Genomic DNA, 22,535 nt, shown 5'->3' with positions numbered 1-22,535 from the left:
CTCCCTACCAAGTTCAGCCGCAATCACCATTAAACCAACAGGCAATTGGTGCATTCTATCTTTAGTTGTTAACCAATGCAAAATGGCAAACCAAGTCACAAATGTGCTTTTAGGACTTTCCATATTGTTACAACATACTCATTTCCATGGAACAAAAGGAAATTGACCCCGATGTTCTTATATAATTTCCTGATTGATAATTTATTACCTACTACAAGTTGTTGCATACTTCCTGGTTGTTAGAAAACTCTCTACAACTGAAACCCTTTCTAAGAGCCCATTACAGACCGCGAAGGATATACATGGTCCATATAGCACTGCTTTCTTATATAATAGCAGCAATATTGTTCTAGTAATCATCATAGTTTTAATGGATCTTGATTTACAATAATATCTCTAGCTAACAATTTCTTTGACAAAAACCGTATCACAATAATCAAAGCGTTTACCGAATTTGATGGTTTTATATAGGGGATTTTTTATTCGTCGCCCTATTCAGTTAAAATCGCCCCAATTTTTTATGTGAAATTATATTTTTGCCCTTTAAATTCATTTCACCCCTCCCCCTTTTTCACCACCCATCTCTGTATTTCACCACCACCACCACCCCTTCGCTCATCCCTACCACCCACCACCAACGCCGGCATTTACACTTCCCGCGCACAGATTTTGCATGAATGACATGGGAGTGGCGCACAGACTTTGCACGGTAGACATGGAAGTGATGCACGGAATTTGCATGGCTTCAATGTCCACGACGCAAATTATGTGCGCCAGTTCCATGTCATTCATGCATTGATTTTGCGCCACTCCCATGTTCACGACGCAAAATCTGTGCGCCAGAAATGAATAGAAATAATTATAAAAAAAATAAAAAAAAACACCATTTTTACCTCCTCCATTGAAGCTACGAGCCGAAATTCCGGACAACTTCCACGACTATAATCACCGCCGCAGCTCCCACATGAATTATGAAGAAACTAACGTTGCCAACAACTTATTCCGACGAGATTACAAGTTAAGATACCTAATGAGTTAAAGAGGGGGGAAAAAATTCTCTCGCTGGAATTTCAATTTTCCGCCCGAATTCCGGTAACCAGGCTGGTGGGGGAGGGGGGTTGAGAAAGAGGTGAGGGAGAGGTGAGGTGAGAAGGGTAAAAAAATGAATGGGAGGGGTAAGTTTTTATAAGGGTAATTTGTACTTTCGCTATGAATAGTAGGGCGATTTTAGCGTGGACAGGCGTCGAATAGCAGTACACTTTATATATTGTGCATTTGTATACTCCCTCCGTCTCGGAATACTTGACCTGTTTTCCTTATCGGGTCGTCCCTTAATACTTGACATGTTTCTAAAAATGGAAATATTCTAACAATATTATATTATTTCTCACTCCACCCCTATTAACCCACCTACCCCCTACTCCATACAAAAAATAATTAAAAATTCAACCCCTACTCTCCCCCAACCCCACCTTTTAACCCACCTCCCACTAACTACATTAAAATAATACCCCACTATCAACTACTACCTATTAAATTAAATAAGTCAATTCAAGTCTCTTAGACTCTGTGCTGGTCAAACCGGGTCGAGTATTCCGGGACGGAGGGAGTATACCCTTTATAATACGAAGTACTTCATTACTAACAACTTCCCTTAATTTCTTTACATCGTAAAGTACTTGAAAATTAAAGAAAGTGTACATACTTGTATGTTTCTGTGTGGAAATACTACTAGTTCTTGAGCCAGCAGATATACTTTGCATTTGTGGAGAAATGTCCAATCTGAATGGAAAGAGCACCTTGACTCGAGCAAGTTTTATCGCAGGATAATTGGACAATGGAAAGAGTAATCCATCTTCATCATTCATAGTTTCATACACTACACCACAATACAATTATTCAATGCGCTATACTCCGTATATGGCAAAATCTGAATTGAATCCCAGTTTTCAAAATCTGAATCGATTCCCAGATTTCATTAAAAAAAATTCGAAAACAAATGGCAGAAAGCTATCCAATAATACGTAATCCATCTCCTATAAGCTCAACATACTTTTTCATCACTGTCTGATTTGAATGGTAGGAAGTGCCAATACTAATAGCAAAGGCAAATACATCCTTTGAAGAAACACACTTTCTGAAACTAGAGAGCCATACAACAGAACACAAGTAGCGCAGCAGAATACAAATCTGTTGCTGGAACTTTAATGTTAAACGCAGCTGTCTAATGTTGTAATGCAACTCCAGCATAATGCATCCATAACAGATTAAAAGTGCAACAAACAATAACCAGCCAAATATCACAAGCCTAAATAAAGGGTAACGTACAGGCAGAATATGGCAGATATCTGAAGAAACAGTTCAATCTTGTTCTGTTCTTCAACTACCAGACAATCTCAATTCCGATTCATCAAGGGCCATCACAATCAAGAAATCAACAGGTGCTAATCACAAGACAGTATGTTCTCAAATCATATACTGTCTTCTCTGTCATATACACCTGATCAAAAAGTGGGTCGTGCTGGGTTCGGGCCGGGCAAAATTCTGTCCATATGTCGGGCCAATTTTGTGTGCCTAACACCCACTATTTCGGGCCAAAAATAGCGGATTTTCGGGCCAGACCAATTTATAACTAAATTTGTTGTTTTACGTTGCCCAAAACCCGCAATTTTTTTTCAAAATTTCGGGCCGAAATATTCTGCCCAAAACCCAGTAATTTTCGGGCCATGTTGATCAGCTCTACTGTCGTATAAACGTACCTACAAACAGCACCAGGATTCTCACCAGCTGCGATGGTCTACTTCTGGAAGCACTGAAACTGCTATTCCTGTTTTTAGCTAAAAAGCTAAACAAGACAACACCACAACAATTATTGTGCTTAAACTGCTTTCTTCACCAGATCTCTGGTGTTAACAAATCTGCTCCAAATTAGGGGAAATGGATAGATGCAACTCCCCAGTCCTGGAAGATCATCAAATCAAAGAGCTATTTCGGTACCCCAACAATCAATTATGTCTCATGCAGTTTCATCCAAAAACAGCAGTAGCAAATCGTTTAATACTCACCATGGAGAACTTTTTTGATACGAGTTCCACAGAAAATCAATAATAACAGCAGTTATTGACAAACTAACATGGTTAATATATCAGTCTAACAAATAAAAAACAAAATTAATACATACAGCTCCAAGCAGGGTAGGTAGTAGGTAGTACGTAGTTTAACCCCTGCAATAACAAAGACGCTACGGTTGACCTTAATTCTACATGAAACATTTCTACTCCACAATGAATAACAAGTAGACAACTAATAAGCCATCTTAATGTTTTAATGTAAATTGCTAACTATGATTGGCTTCCGCCACAACCAGTTCATGAACTTTTCCCTCTCTCATACATCTTTGTCCCTCGTAATTTAAGTCGATACCTTAAACCCAAATTTATGTTGTCAAAATGGAGAGTAATGTCATATCTTCCTCTTTGAGCAACCTTTCACCCTAGCTTCAGCTCTTCTATCTAAAATTCCATACACTTCAAATTTCCAGAGATATAACCGCATATAAAATGCTGCCAAACCACCACCAACCCTATAACTTCACTTTCTCTTTATCCCCAGCCACATTCAATGAAAGAACATCTATGCAACAACAAATCGGAATGTCCTCAGAGCAACATTTGTTAGGTTATCAAGCATAGGAACTCAAAAGACAAGGAAATCAACAGGGGAAGGCAAGAGGAAGAAAGAACCCAGAAAATCAAAGCCTGCCTAACAATTTATAAACTACAACTATTGAAGTTCAACATCCCATAGCCATACAACCTCCAACAGCATATGGTGACTTACAGTCAAACAGATGCAATTGCGAAGAAAAAGAGTCCAGTAAAACCATGACTCTTTATCATTTACAAAATGTAAGGAAATGCACATCAGCAATAGTGATGGTGGAGGGTCTGATGCATCTGTGCTTCCCTCCAAGCACAATTCACACTCCAAATATTATGTTTTACTTTGACTGAAACAAAGTTCCCACCCTTTGTCTCCAAAGTTCTAACTTATCATAATTGATTCATCCACTAAAACAATATCAACAGAAAACAACACACCATGGAACCTCATTGATGAGACTAGACCATTGTGAAACTAGATGGGAGGGAAGTGTGCGTTAAAAATTTACAGTCTATAATCCAGAACATAAAGATATAGACCGGAGAAGTTCTACACAGAATAAGAGAGATGACCCCTGCTGCAGGTGAATTGAATGTTTTAGGGGTTCATACAGCTTTTCCTATGGGTGGGAATGTTGGGCTTTCCTCAAAATGAAATTGCACTTCCACTTTCTCATTTTCTGCGCTACTTTCTATCTCTTTGCATGAAAATGTGCACAAAAATAAACCTGTACAAAAATTAAACTCGTGAACTAGAATTCGAAAAAGGTAAGAATCTAGAGCTGTACAACAAGTGTGGTAAATTTGAAGTACCAAGTCTCTTAAAGAGAAGTAGACTTATGACTAGATATTAAAGCTGCCATATATAATCAGCATTCTGATGGGAAAAAAAACATACAGAGGGCCAATCAACCCTTAGAAAAAGAAGGAACAATCCAAAACAAACATAAAATCTTTGAAGTAATGATGTTGCCAAGTCTTAATAATACCCAGGGAAAGTAATTAAGCAATAAACCAAGAGAAAAATGCATGGACAACTTGTACAGAAAAAACATAGATAGACTCCATGGTCCTTTACTCCTTCCCCTTAAATTTCTTGTGAAACACAAGATCAGAAAGTCATTCAAAACTTCCGTAGAGAATATTTTCGGAAAAAAAAGCAAGCACAAAAGAGTGCAGGTGTGAGGATTTCAATCAATCTTGGAATCACAGTGAACTAAAAGCTCACCCACTAGAAGGTATAATGGGGCATTAGCCTAAGGCCCTAAGAGATCTCATGTTCCTTTGATTGCAACAGTAAAGAACATGAAATTACAAAGAGTTGACAGGATTTACTGTAAATGAGGGAAGACGCTGATGTTCTCAAACTTCTCATCTTCCAGATAAAGGGTCTTCCATCAATGTCAGCAATATATCATCGGCATGTAGCATCAAGATGGCCCTCATGCTCACTGTCTGGCCTCCCTCCCTTCTTGTAGGACTGCAACCAACTTTCAGATATTGTAATGAAGTAAGCTTACCTCACTTGAAGAGAAAACAAAGTCTCCAGTCCAGGAAATGCAGCATCCCTGGAAAACGTGCTTGCTTAACAAGTGAGTCCTCGGCAAAAAATAATTAATGTGGGCAGCTTAGCCTGTTGAAACCGTCATTCCAAACAGTGGGAGGGTGATGATGGCTTCTAAACTTCAGTAATTTAGCTCCTGCATCAAACAAAGCTGTTCTGGACTTGGAATAATGACCAACAGACTCCAAGCCATAAGGAAAAAGCTTTAAGATTTCCCTGCAGAAAAAAATCTTTTTCTTTCACAAAATATTCCAAGGAGGCTAGTTCGTGAGCTGAAGGTTGATGCAGAGGTTGAACAAAATTTCCGGATAAAGAAACTATGACCAACACCCTCGAGGTTCAAGGATCATGAATCAGTTCTGAAAGATCTGATAAAATATATAACCTTCATAATGGTAAACCAAGCCAAAATCTGCAGAGCTGAATGGCAACAGCAAACATATAACACATGATTTCAAGACGCTATCCTCGGTAAAGGGAAGGTATGTTCAAGATGGTATAGTTGAAACGAACAGCATGACTGAGGAGCAGAAGGTTAATGTAAATAACCTTTCAGTGTCTATGAGTGAAATTAGAATGGAAGTGAAAGAAAAGATAATAAGAGAAGCAAAGCAAGAAATTTGTTTCCCAATTATGAAACAAAAGAAAGAACCTTATATTAAAGAAGCTTTTCCATTTACAGTTGCAACTGTGTAGGAAATGGAGTAGAAACTATCTAAATGCTGCTAGAAAGAATAACAGCAGAGGGGAGGAAAAGAATAAGGTGTAACTAAGTGTGAGAAGCTTTCCACCTCCTCTCAAGGCTGTCATAAGTATCTCTAGCACTCCGGCCCTCTTTATAGAAGATCTTTTGCAATGTTCGCATTGTGGACTCGTAAATGATAATTCTCTGATCCAGCATATCATACGCAGACCTCTTCATCTCTGAGAAACGACCGATTGTACACAGCCCTATGAGGAGCATATTTGCACATTCATCAACAGGCATGACTCTATTAGCAAGAACAAAGTTCCAAATATCAATTCCCGTCTCTGGATCATCCCGTTCAAACAGCATCTCGATAGCTGCAGCACAATTAGCCATTGTAGGAGGAACTTCATTCTTCGTCATCTCTCCAAAAAAGCTGGCCACCTCGCGAACCTTCTTGTTCTTTATCAGACATTCGAAGATCATATTATAAGTTAATGAGTCAGGGAAGACTCCATAAAATGGCATCTCATCGAGAAAGCGAAATGCATTGTCCACATCATGGTTGTTGCAGAGCAGGCCAACCATCGCATTGAACGTGATTAGATTGGGCATTATGCCGCTCCCCACCATTGTATCCCACAAAGGTACAGCATGGGTTGAATCATTCAGCTTTACAAGAATATTAAGGGCATTGGAAAAGAATTTCAAACCTGGTAAACAGCCTTTCCCCTTCATAACTTTGAGAAACTTGACAGCCTCATCAACTTGTGATCCACGAACAAGAGTCATCAAGAAAGCATTGTAAGCCGACATGTTTTTCTCATCCCAACCAACGCGAACCACCATTTCCCCAAACGTGGTCTTAGCTTTGGAAACATTCCCCTCCTTCTCCCAACCCTCTAACAAAATAGCAAAGGTATCCCCATCCGGTGGAACCTTCACCTTAATTTGGTCAAAGAAGTTGTAAGCCCTTTGAGTTTGATCCTTCTCCTGACAAATAGCACTCAACAAGGAGTTCACAGCAACTACATCGGGCTCAACCCCATACTTCCCCATCACATCAAACGTCATCAAAGCATCATCAAATTTCCCTGCAGCACAATAGCTCCCAAAAATAGATACAAAAGTGGGAAGAGAAATCAACTTCTCATCCTTCATAGACCTAATAGCAGCCCACAATTGATCAAACATCTTATTCTTCCCTAGCAAATCAACCATCAAATTCCAAGCATAAATCGAGGGTTTATGAGCAAACCCCGCCCAACGAAAGAAACTCACAGCACCATCAGGGCTGCCATAGGAAAGCTTAAGCACCTCCTCCACAAGCTCAGGACTAGGAGTAATGGCACTACTATTTAACGCAGCTTCGATATCCGATACAGGAGTTCCATAAATAATGTCACACAAAATCCTAGTTCTAGGAGTCACATAAGGAACATCAAGGTAAGTTGGGAAACTACTTTTCCCTTGATTTCCACGCTGTATGCTTTCTGGGTATTGCGGTTTCGATAAAGGTAAAACCAATCTTGAAGAGGAATTGAAACTATAACTATCACCCATGACACAAAAATCTGTTCTTGTTCTTTGATTCAAAAGTTCAAACCTTTATAATTCTAGGGCAAATTAACTAAAGTATTGATTCAACAACGGTTTAAATCATGAAAATTGTCAAATTAAAAGCATACCCATTAACAAAATTGAATTAAATGGGCAAATTTTGCAGCACAAAATCGAACAAGGTGGGGAATTTGCAGTTAATTTGGGTAATTTAGGGGAGATTGAAGAGTAGAATCGCTTACTGCCTTTGCTGTGGGATGAGATTTGTTGTTGTTTATTGCTAGGAATATCAGTGAAATTTTGTGTAGAAGATGAAATTTATCGCCGGAGTTGTGGATTTTCCCGATGATTATGCCCGGCGAAACGGAATTTGAAGCCTTTAATTTCACCTGAGGCTCGACCTATTTCCCCAAACGAACTGCATACGACGATACGAGGGAGTAATTGTTTTGGTGTTAAAGCAATTTGGGAATTATAATTGAAAGTCAATTGTACGACTACAAAAGTTATAAATTCCATCATAATACAGTACAACTTATTACTAAAGAGCGGTTTATTGAGGTTGGGGTAAGTGGTTAAAGATATTTTGCTCCTTAATCAAGGTCTTGAGTTAGAGTTTTGAGTATGAAAAAAATCTCAGTTGGGAGGAATGCCTCCCGATGAAATATTGGCCTCAAATAGCTTGTGTCCATATGGAGGACACGAGTGGCTTGTAATTGGTACCCGTTAATTTGGTATTGGTACTAAGACTAGTATGGTATTGGTATACCAATACATTGCTAAGAAATATCAATACAAATTATTTGTGTTATTGGTACTGACATATACTGTGTTGGTATTAAAAATAGTTGTTTTTAGGTCACTTGTGTCCATATAGAAACAAGCCACTTGAGGTTTAGCATTCCTCAATGCCTCCAGTACAATAGAATTATATACACTCCAGTGGAAAACTTTTATCGCTCGACATAAAATATGTAGGTATCATAAAATATAATTTTTTATATTCACAAATATTTAGTGTAAGGTATAAATAATATTTATTGTTAGTTTCTTTTCTTCCTCCAATGTGATGTTTCAAAAGAAGGAAATTTCCTTTGTCCAACGTTGATAAAAAAAAAAAAATTAAAAAAAACTCGCTTATTACATTCTTAAATATGCTATTACCCTTTAATGATTTGTTAGAAGAGTAGAGAGGTGGGTCTAGTAACCATCCATGCGCGCGCAGGGCCGGGCTCAGGCGAGGGAGAGTGGTGTGGCGCGTTCGCGGGGGTGGGTGGGGCTCCTACTAATTGTTACGGGGTATTATTTTTTGTCGTGCAATCATTTACGTAACGGTTAATTGATTTCTTTGACGATTTGATTTCCGTCAAAGATATTTTCCCAATTTGTTTCTTTGGTTACAGAATCAATCAGAGACTAATTGATTGTGTTTCCGTTTTCTAGCTTAACCGTTTTTTGGCTATAAAACTCCACATTCCCTTGCAGAAAAGAGACACAGAAAAATTAATTTTTCATCTTCTCCAAAACGAAAACACAAAACCACCATTGTTCTTGGCATTGCTTAAGAGTATCCTCAATCTGATTCTTCGTCGTACACGAAGGGTTGGAGCACTAGTAGAAAAACGCTTATTTGCATCCCCGCATTTGCCACGCCATTCTGAACATGTGACGCAAATGACAAATTTTAGAATAAAATTTAGTCATTTGCGTCGCAACTTTGTTAAACTGCGAGGCAAATGACTCTAGGATGCCCCCCAGAGTCATTTGCGTCGCAGATTAACAAAGCTGCGAGGCAAATGACTCAATCAAGTGCGTCGCACATTTGTTAATCTGCGAGGCAAATGACTTTGGGATGCCCCCCAAAGTCATTTGCCTCGCAGATTAACAAATGTGCGACGCAGGGCCTGCCATATTCCTCCAACATTATTTCAGATATGATAGAACCCTACATTAATTCGCCGCTCAGCTCCTCCCTTTCTCTCTCATCCTCTTCTTAGAAACTCCATTTTCAACGGCGACTTCACCTGAAATCTCCTCTAACCAACCTATCTTCATCTCGATCTCGAAATATAAAACCAAAAAACCCCAAAAGAGATAGTGCGGGATTGAAAAAACAAAACCCAGCACCAAAAAACCCCCAAATCAATTGGGCGGTGACGCAAAACCCAGCCAATCAACCCTTGCAGCGCCGGCGTAATCGCTTATACCCTCACCGTCGACCACCGGCCTGCTCTTTCATCTCTGTTCGTCAGCGGCCCCAGCACCCCAGCCAACCACCAGCACGAAGCAGGGTAACCACGATCCCGCGCGCTTTCCTGGCTTGTGCAGCCTTGCTCGACAACCCAGAACCTCTCGCCCTCCCTCGCATCCTCTTAGAAGATGGGCACAAGGTAATTTCTTCATCTTTTAATTAGATTAATCTGATTGATTTATTTCATGTAATTACTCATGCATTTTCGTAATTTGGTTCCTCTGAACTGCTGATTTTTGTGCAATTGGATTCAAAGGAGAAAAGGGGGGTAATTGGATTCAATTTGATTTTTGCGCTTCTGTAATTTTTGCTGCAGGTGTTTGCATTTGTTGCAGCTGAGTATGAAACCCATAAACATGTACTGAATCAGGTAATTAGCCATTGCTATCTTGTGATTAGTAACTATAATTTTTCTTTTTGGATCTTAAACCAGAATAAGTTTCTTCAGAAAGAAATTGTACCAAGCAGTTGAAGTCAAAAAAAATTGTTGTTGAATTGTTTATGATATGCATAGATTTAATATTTCTATACTTTGAAGTTCATTATTTATATTCTTTGTGAACTATTATTGTTCTAGAAGCGTTTATGTATGACCTGCTTGCCTTAGGAGAGCTGTTTAGGACATCCGATTTTTCAGATGTGAGTTTCTTCGTAGGATAAATCACTTCGTCCACAACCCAACCCACCCACCCAAAGAGTTCCCTAACTTATGAGGTTGAGTTTGTTGGTAATTACATCCGTGTCTCGAGTGATAAGTCCCAAAATGGATTGATTGTAACATTAAAAGATAAGAACCGTGAATATCTACATGGGGGTGATCAAGACACTTAACCGTGAATTATTGTCTGTTTAGCTGCAAGGCAGCAGCTTTTAACAAATTAGTGAAAGCTAGGCAATCAGTTGTCCTGCTGATCCGCCTCCTTAGAATATTTCAGATGCTCTTAAGTCTTAACATTACGGAGTACTCCTTATTGTTACTTGTTCATTTTGTCAGCTGCGCATTCTGTACTGCATGTCTGCATATGCTTACACTGAAAATAGTTGGAGACCCTTGATCCAATACGAATTGAGTAGGTCTTCTTGTGCAGGTTAATGCTGCAGGTGCAGGTGCTATAGTTGGAGCTGCTACTGCTGTTGGGACTCGTAGCAAGAAGGAGATTGCTGGGATGGCTGCTACTTTTCTTGTTGACAATCTACTTTTCTTTTTGTCTTTTATTTTCAGTTTGCCCATATGGTTACATGATTGCTTTCTTGTTGAAGTGATTAATTTTGATTCTAGGTTCTTGCCTAGATCAGTTATTCTGTTAACACTTAACACTAGAGTATGAGTCAAGGTGATTATACAGTTATGCTTGTATCGAATGAGTTAAGACAGCCATATGTGGCGGTTTGCCTGTTCCCCAAAACAATATATTGTGTCTGTTACAAGTGTTTGGTGCTACTTTCAGCTACTTGGAAGCCTTTTCCATCTCTAAAACGTACTGGTGTGTCGTATTCAGAACTCACATTTTTGCTCTGTTGCTCGTTGCCTTGCTGAAAATGTGGTTAATTAACTTTTGTCGGATACATCTTGTTGTTAATCTCGTAGCCTCTGTAGCCTGGGTGTCTCTGCTATACAACGTGTCCTGCTTCATATTTGCAGTATTTGCTTTTGGATGTCCCGAAACAAATATTCATGTTTATTTAGGAACATCTTAAACTCCTTACTCAATAATTTGCATCGGACTTCTTATACTTGATGCCTTGTTGAAGGAGAAGACATGTAAAATGGAAAATATCCAAGCCTGTTCAGCAATTTGCTATTTGCTATTTGCAGGTTGTTGTCAACTGAGGCCTTATTGAGCAAAAATGTCAGCAGCTAATTTTTTTTTTTTTTTGGTTGGGTGTCAAGAGATACCGTTAGATGGAATATATTGTTGTAGATATTTCAAGCTTTTGTATTGTAAGTCTTACTGATTCGATGTGGTTCTATTTAATAATATGAGTTGTCAATTTTACTATATAATAGGTTTCATTTTAATATATACATATATATATATATAACCTATTTTTTTACAAAATTCAAAGTCATTTGCGTCGCACATTAGCTTAATATGCGACGCAAATGGCTTATTTTTTTTGGCGCCAAAAGGTCATTTGCCACGCACATTAGCTTAATGTGCGTGGCAAATGACTTTTCAGCACCATGCTGAAAAGTCATTTGCCACGCACATTAAGCTAATGTGCGTGGCAAATGAGAGTTATTTGCGTCGCACTTTTGTGCTACGCAAATGAGAGTTATTTGCGTCGCACTTTTGTGCGACGCAAATGACCTTAAATGTGCGATGCAAATGAGTCATTTTCCACTAGTGGAGTCGTGTATCTCTGGGGCCGTAGCTACGAGTCCGGGTGTAATTAGCGGGGCAAATTCGATTTTAGGGCAGTGATTGGTGTCATGCCACAACATTGTTACAAATAAGCTTGTTCTAATTATTGTTGTTATTAGTCATAGTTCCTACATTTACTACTCCATACTCTTTTGCTACTTTAAGGTTATTATAGAATCATATACAATATAATTTCTTCTAATTGAAATAGCAAAGAAAATGATTATTTATTAAAATAGTAACATAAATGGAAAAAATTATGAAAAGAAAACATAATTATTTATTAATTAAAACAATAACATAAGACATATAGTTATAGAAAAAGTGGAAAGTACGTACGTAAAAAAAAAAAAAAAAAAGCACAATAACTCTCTAAAAATATGTGTTGATATAGTTGATTGTGCAAATGATATAACGAGATATGATTGATAAACAAATTTATTTATAAGGAGGCCATGGGCCCATGGGAGTTGAGAGGTTGGTGGTTTATTGGGAATTTCTTGTACTTTTATTAATTTTGAACTTAAGAATTTAAAAAGATTATTAAGATATACTCCGTAAGTACTAATGCTAGCTTATTGTTTTGTTATTATTCATTTCTATGTTTTTATTATGGATATCTTTTGAATTGTTTTTTGTTTCTCCAATACAAGGGTGTCTTTTGAGTTTTTACGATTTTAATTCAAGCTAGTACTAATATTGCTTAACATTATAAGAGGCCAATCAAAAAGGAAAAATAAAGCGAAAAACATGGAGAAGTGGACACATGTCACACATGTTAGTATGATTTGAGTTTTTAAATACTAGGTATAGATATTTCATTTTAATATTAGAATATACTGCATAGGGTAAATTTCAATTCAACTTAATTTTAAATACGATTTAGGTATGAATTGGTAATGAAGGTCGAATCAAGTTTGCAATTTTGTTTTGGCTAAAACAACTAATTTTCAGCAATTCCTTATGGTTGGATTCTTGATATAACTTTCTTCTAATGAACTTAATAAATATTTGTGTTGCCTAGTTGACATAAAAAACAATAGGAAGTGAAGCATTGCCGTGTTGTTTAGTTTGCAAAAACATGGAAAGTGACACTTCCTAAAAAGTTCAACTTCCCATAAAATGGAGGAAGTTGCTTACTTTGTTCTACTTACTCGACAAAGTAAGTAGAACAGTGGAACATAGACGATTAGATATTACGTCATCTTGATCATGAAAAAATGTTAGTTATAGGTTTTGAACCTATGACCTCTTATTTTGTTAACCACTATGCCACAACTCATTTCGTTGTTTCGTATACGTTCAAAATTATATTAAATAAATATAATTAGAAAAACGATCTTAATCATTTCTTAATAGTCTCGCGTCACTAACTAGTCACTAGTTTCGAGTTAATAATTTTTACATGATAAAATTTATTAAATACTCAAAACAAGATATATTGTAATGTAATATAAAATTAGATTCAAAACGAGTTATATAATAAGCTAAATTATCCATTTTTCTACTATTCGAAATATCACCCGGGCACTCGGGCACTAACTAGTTTGTTTTTATACCTTAATCGTCAATTGAGTTGACGATTTGAGCAAACATACCTTGAAAATTGGCAATTTTAATTGTTTTTAACATTATAAAGGCTGATGAAGTGATAGAAAATAAAATTCTTTTAGGATATAAATTTTACACTTCTAGTCAAATTGGGGGTTCCTAATATAATTAGGACTAATATTTATAACACTATTATACTATGATCAATTGGAATGCACTTCAATTGAGTTAATGACTTTTGTCCAGTAGCAATCATTAGCTAGCAAGCATAATCAAAGAATCTGAGAGTTGTTTGGCTCATCCTAAAAAGACATCCAACCAATATAATTTTTGTTTACTTAGTTTCAAAATTGATTTGAATCAATCACCTCTTAACAAAATAAAAAAATAAAAATGGCAGGCATCATTTCATCATCTTCATGTTACAAGACTCGTCACAATCCATTTCAACAACCATGTTGTTATTCATCTCAAAGAATGAGGCTAATCAAGAATCCAACGAACCATCTTACAAGCACTCGAATGATGAGATCTCGGTCGAAAATCGCCGGGAAAAGATCAGGGTTGGTGGTGGTGGTGGGTGATAAAGACTATGGTAAAACAGGGAGGAGGAGGGTGGAGGGGGTGAAGTGCATGGCGGAGGAGGGAGCTGTGAGTGGTGCACCACCGGATTCAACGGCGGAGGACAAGGTGGAGAGGTATAGATTGACGGTGGTTTGTTTGGTGGCATTTGTTATGTGTCTATGTAGTGCAGATAGGACAGTTATGTCTGTAGCTATAGTTCCTTTGGCTCATACACATGCTTGGTCTACCTCTTTTGTCGGCATTGTCCAGGTACGTTTATTCTTTTCAAATCCATTACATTCATATACTTCCTCCGTCCCTTATTACTCGACTTGTTTTGACCGGACATGCTTGTCAATGCACAACTTTAACCACCAATTTTTTTAACTACATATTATAAAAACTTATAAAATATTAATATTTTGAAAATATATATTAAGATGAAGCCAACAATATATTATGTACTAAAAATAAAATAGGGTCAAAGTGAATTATGTGAATAGTGCAAAAAGTTAAAACAGGTCGAGTATTAGGGGACGGAGGGAGTAATTCGTACTCCACCTCCGTACTTTAATATTGGCACCGGTTTGACCAGTGCGGAGTTTAAAATACTTGAATTGACGGATTAATTTAATAGGTGGTAATTGATAGTAGGATATTTTTTTAATATAGTTAGTGGGAAATGTGTAAGGGATACTGGGGTGTGAATTTTTAAATGATTTTTTGGTAGGGAGTGCGTTAGTAGGTAAGTGTGAAACATAATATAATATTGGTAAAAAAAATCATTTATAGAATCGGTGCAAATATTAAATGACGGTTAAGGGAAGGAGGGAGTATTTAGATTACTTCATTTTGTTACAAGGAAAATCGTGCCCACGACTTCAATTATTATATACCTCAGTGTATCCAATGTTTTACGATCACTTTTTCTATACAATGAAGAGAAAATTTATTTGGGTAGCTTATCCAAGTGAATTAACAAAGAAGTTTATGTACGGGGTTATTAATCACACAATTTAGCATTGGATACAGAAACAGTCAAACAGAAGATCACCCTGTATTGAAACATTTTATGTTCCACATTTTACATTTTATAGCCAATGGCCAAATTCACGGAAGGTAGAATAGTGTTGATGTAATACTCCGTAGTTGTATTACCCCTAGTAAATGTAACATTATTCCACTTGGTATATCCCTTAAGCTATGAGCCTATGACTAGTTATACATGCATGTATACATTAAAAAACATGTTTGATGTAGGGAATTTTGTATGATTTATGACTAAATTGACTCTGCTAAATGCTAATTATAATCATGCTAGATTATCAAATCTTGTACTATAATAGACATATGTATGTTATATATACTCAATTGATGGTTTAGTTTTGGTAGTAGTCATCATTTCTATGGGGCTATATAGTATCCTCAGTTATCGGTGGAGCAATGGCAGACAAATTGGGAGGAGCAAGAGTAATGGCGTGGGGTGTTGCGTTGTGGTCGTTGGCCACTCTTCTTACTCCATGGGCAGCCAACCACTCTTCCGCCACCCTCTTGGTTGTTCGCGCTATTTTTGGCCTAGCAGAAGGAGTTGCTTTTCCTTCCATGAACATCCTTCTCTCAAGGTAATTTAATTCTAACCCCCCCCCCCCCCCCCATTGACTTTTGCAAAATGAAGTAATTTGATGCCATTTAACTTTGATTAGGTGGTTTCCAATCCATGAACGTGCACGAGCTGTGGGGATCTCCATGGCAGGATTTCAACTTGGAAATGTTTTAGGCTTGTGCTTAACTCCAGTTTTGATGTCATTAGTCGGTATATCAGGACCTTTTTTACTGTTTGCTTCTCTTGGGATACTTTGGCTATTGGCATGGGTTTATGGTGTTGCAAATGATCCTACACAAAGCCCTTTTATCAGCAACTTAGAACTACAACTCATCCAAGCTGGGAAGTTTGTTGATTCTTCTTCTCAAAGCAATGGCAAAAATATACCTCTTCCATTAGGCATTCTCTTATCCAAAAAACCTTTTTGGGCTATCCTTATTGCAAATTTCACAAATAATTGGGTAGGATTTTTTAACAAATTTCAGATTTCAACAAAATATAGCAGTTGATTACTGTCTAATTAGCAAATAATTAATAACCATATCTGTTTTTGGTTTATCAGGGATATTTTGTTCTCCTGTCGTGGATGCCTATTTATTTCAAAACTGTAAGCATATCATTTTCAATGTATACTACAGTATGTTCTTTAAAGGCATCTGTTTCAGCTTGTGTTGATTGGTTTTAGGCCTTGGAATGCAGGTACTAAACGTGAACCTTAAGGAAGCGGCATGGTTTAGTGCTATTCCTTGGGGAGTGATGGCTGTATCGAGCTTTGTTGCTGGTTCAGCATCTGATTATTTAACCAAATCTGGATATTCCTTGATATATGTTCGCAAAATGATGCAGGTAGCTTGTCTCTTCATTCCTTACTCCAAGTTTACTTTGTAATACAACACAAAACATATTGTCTCTTTTTAACTGATCATGCTGTTATGTTATGTTATGTTATGTTGTGTTATGTTATGATGTTTGCAGTCTATAGGATTTATCGGACCTGGATTATCGTTACTTTGCTTGAACTATGCCAAGTCTCCAGGAGTTGCATCTATAATTCTTACAATTGGGTTGAGTTTGAGTTCTTTCAGTCAAGCTGGGTATTTCCTCAATATACAAGTAATGTTCCCTTCTCTTTCCGTAACACCAAAGTTTTTTCCTAAGTCATTCAATTCATGTTATCTTAGTAGATATCAACTAGATGGTCTAGGTCAATTAGCAACGAAGTTATTGTAATGTGACACTCAGGAGTTAAGTTCAAAGTTCATATGCATCCCTTCTGTATGGTCACCTTATTTCCACTTATTTCAGAAAAAATAAGTTCCGAAGTTCAAATAAGATAAGTTCAGGAAAAATAAAGGCTGACCAAGTATGATTTATAACTAAAATAAGTTTAAATAAGTTCAGATAAGATAAGTTTGGGAAAAATAAGTGAAAATCAGATGAATAAAACATGTGTAAGGAATGAAAAATCGCCTAGTGATCCCTTCAAATAAATTTCAAGCTGGTATTGTGGTGATATTCTGCATGATCCCTGATTCCCTGCTCAAATAAATTTCCGTAATGTAAATTTCATTGACGCCCCTCTGCCAAGGCCTTAGCACACCCTACAACATGCCCTCAACCCCAAGAAGAATCGAGTCTGCAACAGTTGGTGTCTGTCTTTGGTCTGTGGGTACGAATGAGTACTTACATGTAAATTGCTTGTTGAATTAACTGAAACTTCACAAAATTTGTTGAGCAGGATATTGCACCACATTCAGCAGGACTCATCCATGGTACATAATTGATCTGTTCTATACATATATAGCATATAAGAGCATGGTTTCTGTTTATCTGATACTGAACTGTCAGAAATTGGTGTTGACAGGTATAACAAATGCAGCAGGGACAGTAGCTGCAATAATTAGTACCATTGGTGCTGGTTACTTTGTGGAATGGCTTGGATCTTTCAGAGCATTTTTGACCTTGACATCTATGCTTTATTTTACCGCGACTATTTTTTATAATCTTTACGCCACTGCAGAACGAGTAGTATAAAATCAGATCTTACTGTTTGTAGCTGCAAATGTTGAATTAGCAACATAGTTATGTTTTTGTCCTGATGAAAATTTTATGTGAAATCTGGTGTAACTCAGAAAATCATACTAAAATGAAGGAATATACGGTTCGTCTATCGTTGGCAGTCTGATTCTTCCAAATTTATCTAGTCTCACAACTCCAAAAATGTTCCTAAACGTATGGTTAGGGTTTAACTGTTTAAGCGATAGACAATTTTGAGGTGGGAGAGTTCATATGAATTGTAAGCTTGTAATCTTCTTTTATCATCAGAACATTACTTCATAGTGTATGGGTGGTTTTTCTCCGGACACTTGTATTCCCCGTTCCTTGTCTTGTTTATTTCCGTTTATGCTTATTTTTTGCTTAATATTCATACCCTTTTTTTTAACATGCATAATAGATTATATAAGTTAAGTATTTTAATTTCCAATTTAAATCATGAAACATAAGCATGTCATGTCATCATTGTGACACGGCTTAAAGGTCGCATGTAACATGCGACCTTTATCATTTTCGAATACTGTACTATGGGTAGTTAGTACAAATTTTGCTTACCTGTGTAGGGCAAATGTTTGTTTTGTGTAACTTGTATCCACAATTGAAATGTCCAAAATTTGAGCCTTTGGTTAGAATTTCAATTGGGTTAAAGCCTTAAATTTTTTGATTTGATTAACAATGGAAGTTTGATGGAAATGATTTTGGCATTTACCGAATGCATATCGAGGATTATTTTGCATCAAAAAATCTTTATCAACCTCTTCAAACATGTCGGGGAAAGATAGGAATTGAAAATGTTTGAAGTAGTGATATCGCAGTTAGTTAGGAATTTAGCCTACAACGTCAAATATGAGAAGATAACACAACTTTGTACGAAGTATATGACTAAAACCTTATCCCCTCAGTGGTTAACAAAGCTAATCGATGTCGTGGTATTTGGATATAAATATCGTTATGGACACAATTAAACAAAACCGATGTAGTTTTTTTATTTTTTTTGATGAGAGAACCAAATATGCTTTGATTCAGACATTCAATAAAGACGGCCTATTAAAAAACGGACTAGTCACGTATTGACGGATCCGTATAGAAATTGGAATTGTCAATTAGATCGGGGGAGACACGAGACACGAGACACGCTTGCGACTTAGGAGTCTCCCGCACTTCCGTTTCACTCACGACCACACAACTTTCACACTCACACAGTCACACTCAAATGTCAAATACATACACACTGCACTTCGTCTTCAGATTCAGATTACTTTCCATTTCACCAAAGAAATCAAATTCCGAATTGTTCGCCGGAAAAAGAAGGAAAAAAAAAATTCACAATTCTAACAATGAAGACACTTAAATCTCAATTAACTACTTGTCACCCACACCTCTCGTCAACATCATTACCCTTTCTCTCTAAACCCACCCTTAATTTTAGGAAACGTTCCCTTAATTTTAAGGTATGTAACCTTCACCCCATTTCCTCTTCCTCTCAAACATCACCCCCTTCTGCTCAGCCTTCTTCTTCACTGGTTTCTGGGGTGGGACTGGAACCCACTCCTTTCCCGGGTCATTTTTGGAATTCCGACTTTTTGGAGGAAGCTATTGAAAAGGTCTGTCTTTTCTTTTCCCTTTTTGTTGATTTTATTAATATTGTTTTTTTTTTGTTAGCGATACAATATATGCTACGAAATAATGGTATTAGTTCATGACAAAATTACGCGGCAATTGGTGTTATTAGTGTTTGATTGATGCTAGATATTTTTTGTGCATAATCATAACGTTCTTAATCTCAAATTATTAATTCATCATGCAATTATTAGAGTATATATTTGTATTTCTATGATTGTAATTGTATTCGTATAAGTGTATTATCTTGATGCTTCTTATCTACAGTAGTATACTACTTCTATTTGCAATTAATTGTAAAATTGATAGAGTAATTTGAAGTTTGAACCCATAATGTGACAACTAAATCGGAATGGAGGTAGTATTAGCCATTTTTAAGCCATTCTCATGCACATTGAGGATTTTGATAAATTTAGTTGAAATTTGAAGTTTGAACCGGTAATGTGACAACTAAACCGGAATGGAGGTAGTATTAGTCATTTTTAAGCCATTCTCATGTAATGAAGTATTTTTGTAAATTTAGTTGAAATTGTATTCTGTATTGTAAAATGGCAATCAATAATGTATTAGATGTTATAAAATGTAGAATGACCTTTAAAATGTGCATACTGTGGCTTTTTTCTGTTAAGACTTGTTAACATTTAGAGCTAAAAAGTTAAATTACGGTCCCAAGTCTAATGTTTGTGAGAATAATTGGTTATTTTGGGATGATTGACAGGTTATTTACCGGTTTCGGTTCGTGGCATTCCTTGGAGTTTTTGGTTCTTTGATTGGGTCTCTTCTTTGCTTTATCAAGGTAAGCTGTAATCTGTGATGGTTATATTGAATGCTAGTCTTGAGAGTGCATCTCTATATACAAAGTAATACTGTAATAGTTCCATGCTTCTAAGTCGATCCTAACTTCATTATCCATGTCATTTTCGCAATGTCTTGGCTTTATGATTTTAAAAATGATAACATCAGTGATTCTTCTTGCATATACCACGAAGATGCTAAAAACAAAATTTAATTATAATACACGAATTGTGATTTTAGTAGTAGGAGGAGGCGAAGTGAGGTTGTTGTGACTTTAAATGGATAGAATTAAGGAATATATGGAGAAATCAATCAGTATGTTGCTCATAGGTTGAAAGGATAAATCTATTGCAGAACATTTAGATCGGCAATACTAAATTATTGTAAGGATAAGAATGCTTGCCATTTAAGAAGGAGCATGTTAAAAAGATGAGTACGTGTAGGCGTGTAGCAGAAACTTTATAATATAATGTGTTTCTGTTGGCTACTGTATTATTTCCATAAGCTTTGCTAACTATCAGATCTCAGACTCAGGGTATTCTCATTGAACTAATTATGTTGCTTGTAAATCTTGTGATATTCTTCTGTTGCATACATGTCTCAGACTTCCAATTATTGATCTTATAGTTGTGACAAACCATTTTGTTCAGTTTCACTTTGAACTTTAACTTCTAGAACTTCCAACTGTAAGCAACTGATGTAGTCTTCTTGGATGTAGGGTTGTGGTATTGTGGCAGCATCTTTTATTGAATACTTTGCAAAGAGCGGGAAGGTAGTAGTCATGGTGGTCGAGGCCATTGGTATGTTTCAACGTTTCATGAACATCTTCATTTTGTTGTTTTTACAGGGCATTGTGACAATGAGATTGCTTTTATTTCCCCTGTGAAATTATTCTCCTCCATTAAAATGTTCAAGAAAAAAAATTTTGGGGGAATTGGTACATTTTTTTAGTTACAGCATTCTAGAATCAGTCACTCTATAGTGTTCTCCCCTTAGATTTTGAGGATTGCTAATGTGAGTGTCAGTATATGTTTAATTCTTGTTCCTCTAGTTAGTTTGCCTTATACCTGATCAAATGGCGGGACATGCAGGGTTCGGGCCAGGCCGAGGCATAAAAGATCAGTCCGTTGTATTGGGCCGGGTCGGGCCAAGATTCTAGCCGAAAAATTGTGCCCAAAGCCGCTATTTCGGGTCTTAGATACGGGGATTTCGGGCCATTTTCGGGCCGTGCCAAATTTATAACTAAACGTGTAGTTTTATGTTTCCCAAACCCGCCCAAAATTTTTAAAATTTCGGGCCGGGCCGGAAAATTCTGCCCAAACCCACAACATTTTGGGCCGGGCTCATCTTGATCAGGTCTAGTTTGCCTGGTTATAGTTCCTTTGTACATCCATACACGTGAAAGAATACTAGGCCCTTATGTTATGAATTGTTGTTGCACTTTCAATTGTGAGGGTTTTAAGGTTACTGATTGTCATGGCACCAGATATCTATCTACTGGGAACAGTAATGCTGATCTTTGGAATGGGTCTCTATGAGCTCTTTGTTTCCAACCTTGACATTGCAAAGTCATTACCAGATGTGAAAAATCGGTCAAGTTTATTCGGCTTATTCCCTTTACTGGTAATTCTTTCTGTACTTCGGTCTTTGATGTTGTCAATTAACTAGCATTCAGTTCAGTTCAGTTCAATTCAGTCCAGTCCAGTCCAGTCGAGCTCTAAAGAACAGGGTCTTTAATATCTATCTTCATTTTGGCTGCAGGAACGACCAAGATGGCTTGAAATAAAATCAGTTAGCGAGCTGAAGACAAAGGTAGGGCATGTAATAGTGATGTTGCTACTGATAGGACTGTTCGACAATAGTAAGAAAGCAGCTATAAACTCTCCTTTAGATTTGCTATGCTTCTCAGCTTCTGTCCTCCTTTGCTCTGGTTGCCTTTATATGCTGTCTAAGCTTAATGACTCTAACTAATTTATAAACCACATGTATATATAACTATATATATATATATAGTAACTTCCTTTCTCTTTTTTTTTTTTTTGTCTTTCCTTTTTTTTTTTATATATTTGCTCCGTTTCATGAGCGATTTCCTTCAATATTGTTTAAAGAACGTCAAATTCTCAAAATGCGCCACATTTTAATTTAATTCCCACCATACCGTCCACGTCAGCATTAAAACCGGTTTTTTTTTTTTTAACGAAGCGACACTATTTATAAATGGTAAAAAAAAAAAAAAAAAAAACCGCATCAGCTACG

General features: G+C 36.9%; 3 protein-coding genes across 4 annotated transcripts; 2 read left to right on the top strand and 1 right to left on the bottom strand.

The window, feature by feature from the left end:
- Positions 1 to 1,946: 1,946 nt before the first annotated feature.
- On the bottom strand, positions 1,947 to 7,944 carry LOC110775677 (pentatricopeptide repeat-containing protein At1g77360, mitochondrial-like). The gene has a single exon (XM_021980290.2). The coding sequence runs from the start codon at positions 7,475 to 7,477 to the stop codon at positions 5,996 to 5,998; it is 1,482 nt and encodes a 493-aa protein (XP_021835982.1). The 5' UTR covers positions 7,478 to 7,944; the 3' UTR covers positions 1,947 to 5,995.
- Positions 7,945 to 13,849: 5,905 nt separating this feature from the next.
- On the top strand, positions 13,850 to 18,168 carry LOC110775689 (probable anion transporter 3, chloroplastic). Of its 2 annotated transcripts, none has more exons than XM_021980301.2 (8): positions 13,850 to 14,476; positions 15,602 to 15,828; positions 15,910 to 16,270; positions 16,372 to 16,416; positions 16,509 to 16,655; positions 16,785 to 16,922; positions 17,548 to 17,581; positions 17,674 to 18,168. In XM_021980301.2, exons 1-8 carry the CDS (start codon positions 14,036 to 14,038, stop codon positions 17,841 to 17,843), a joined length of 1,563 nt encoding a protein of 520 aa, XP_021835993.1. In that variant the 5' UTR covers positions 13,850 to 14,035; the 3' UTR covers positions 17,844 to 18,168. The 2 variants fall into 2 exon arrangements, with proteins under 2 accessions (XP_021835993.1, XP_056687999.1); XM_056832021.1 differs by having other exon boundaries at positions 14,336 to 14,476; positions 15,627 to 15,828.
- Positions 18,169 to 19,029: 861 nt separating this feature from the next.
- Positions 19,030 to 22,310, top strand: LOC110775678 (uncharacterized). Its single transcript, XM_021980291.2, has 5 exons — positions 19,030 to 19,468; positions 20,203 to 20,280; positions 20,998 to 21,079; positions 21,766 to 21,902; positions 22,041 to 22,310. Exons 1-5 carry the CDS (start codon positions 19,202 to 19,204, stop codon positions 22,248 to 22,250), a joined length of 774 nt encoding a protein of 257 aa, XP_021835983.1. The 5' UTR covers positions 19,030 to 19,201; the 3' UTR covers positions 22,251 to 22,310.
- Positions 22,311 to 22,535: the final 225 nt, after the last annotated feature.

Source organism: Spinacia oleracea, chromosome 6, assembly GCF_020520425.1.
Source record: "Spinacia oleracea cultivar Varoflay chromosome 6, BTI_SOV_V1, whole genome shotgun sequence".
Lineage (NCBI taxonomy): Eukaryota > Viridiplantae > Streptophyta > Magnoliopsida > Caryophyllales > Amaranthaceae > Spinacia > Spinacia oleracea.
The sequence above is the reverse complement of the archived record's forward strand: the minus strand, read 5'-3'. Positions and strand labels throughout refer to the sequence as shown.

Excerpts from the sequence above, each read along its gene's own strand:
- LOC110775677 (XM_021980290.2), bottom strand. The coding sequence starts at position 7,477 with ATGGGTGATAGTTATAGTTTCAATTCCTCTTCAAGATTGGTTTTACCT.
- LOC110775689 (XM_021980301.2), top strand. The coding sequence starts at position 14,036 with ATGGCAGGCATCATTTCATCATCTTCATGTTACAAGACTCGTCACAAT. Across the intron at positions 14,477-15,601 it reads CTTTTGTCGGCATTGTCCAG|TCATCATTTCTATGGGGCTA; the intron begins GTACGTTTATTC and ends TTTTGGTAGTAG. Across the intron at positions 16,656-16,784 it reads ATGTTCGCAAAATGATGCAG|TCTATAGGATTTATCGGACC; the intron begins GTAGCTTGTCTC and ends TGATGTTTGCAG.
- LOC110775678 (XM_021980291.2), top strand. The coding sequence starts at position 19,202 with ATGAAGACACTTAAATCTCAATTAACTACTTGTCACCCACACCTCTCG. Across the intron at positions 20,281-20,997 it reads CTCTTCTTTGCTTTATCAAG|GGTTGTGGTATTGTGGCAGC; the intron begins GTAAGCTGTAAT and ends TCTTGGATGTAG. Across the intron at positions 21,080-21,765 it reads CATGGTGGTCGAGGCCATTG|ATATCTATCTACTGGGAACA; the intron begins GTATGTTTCAAC and ends TCATGGCACCAG.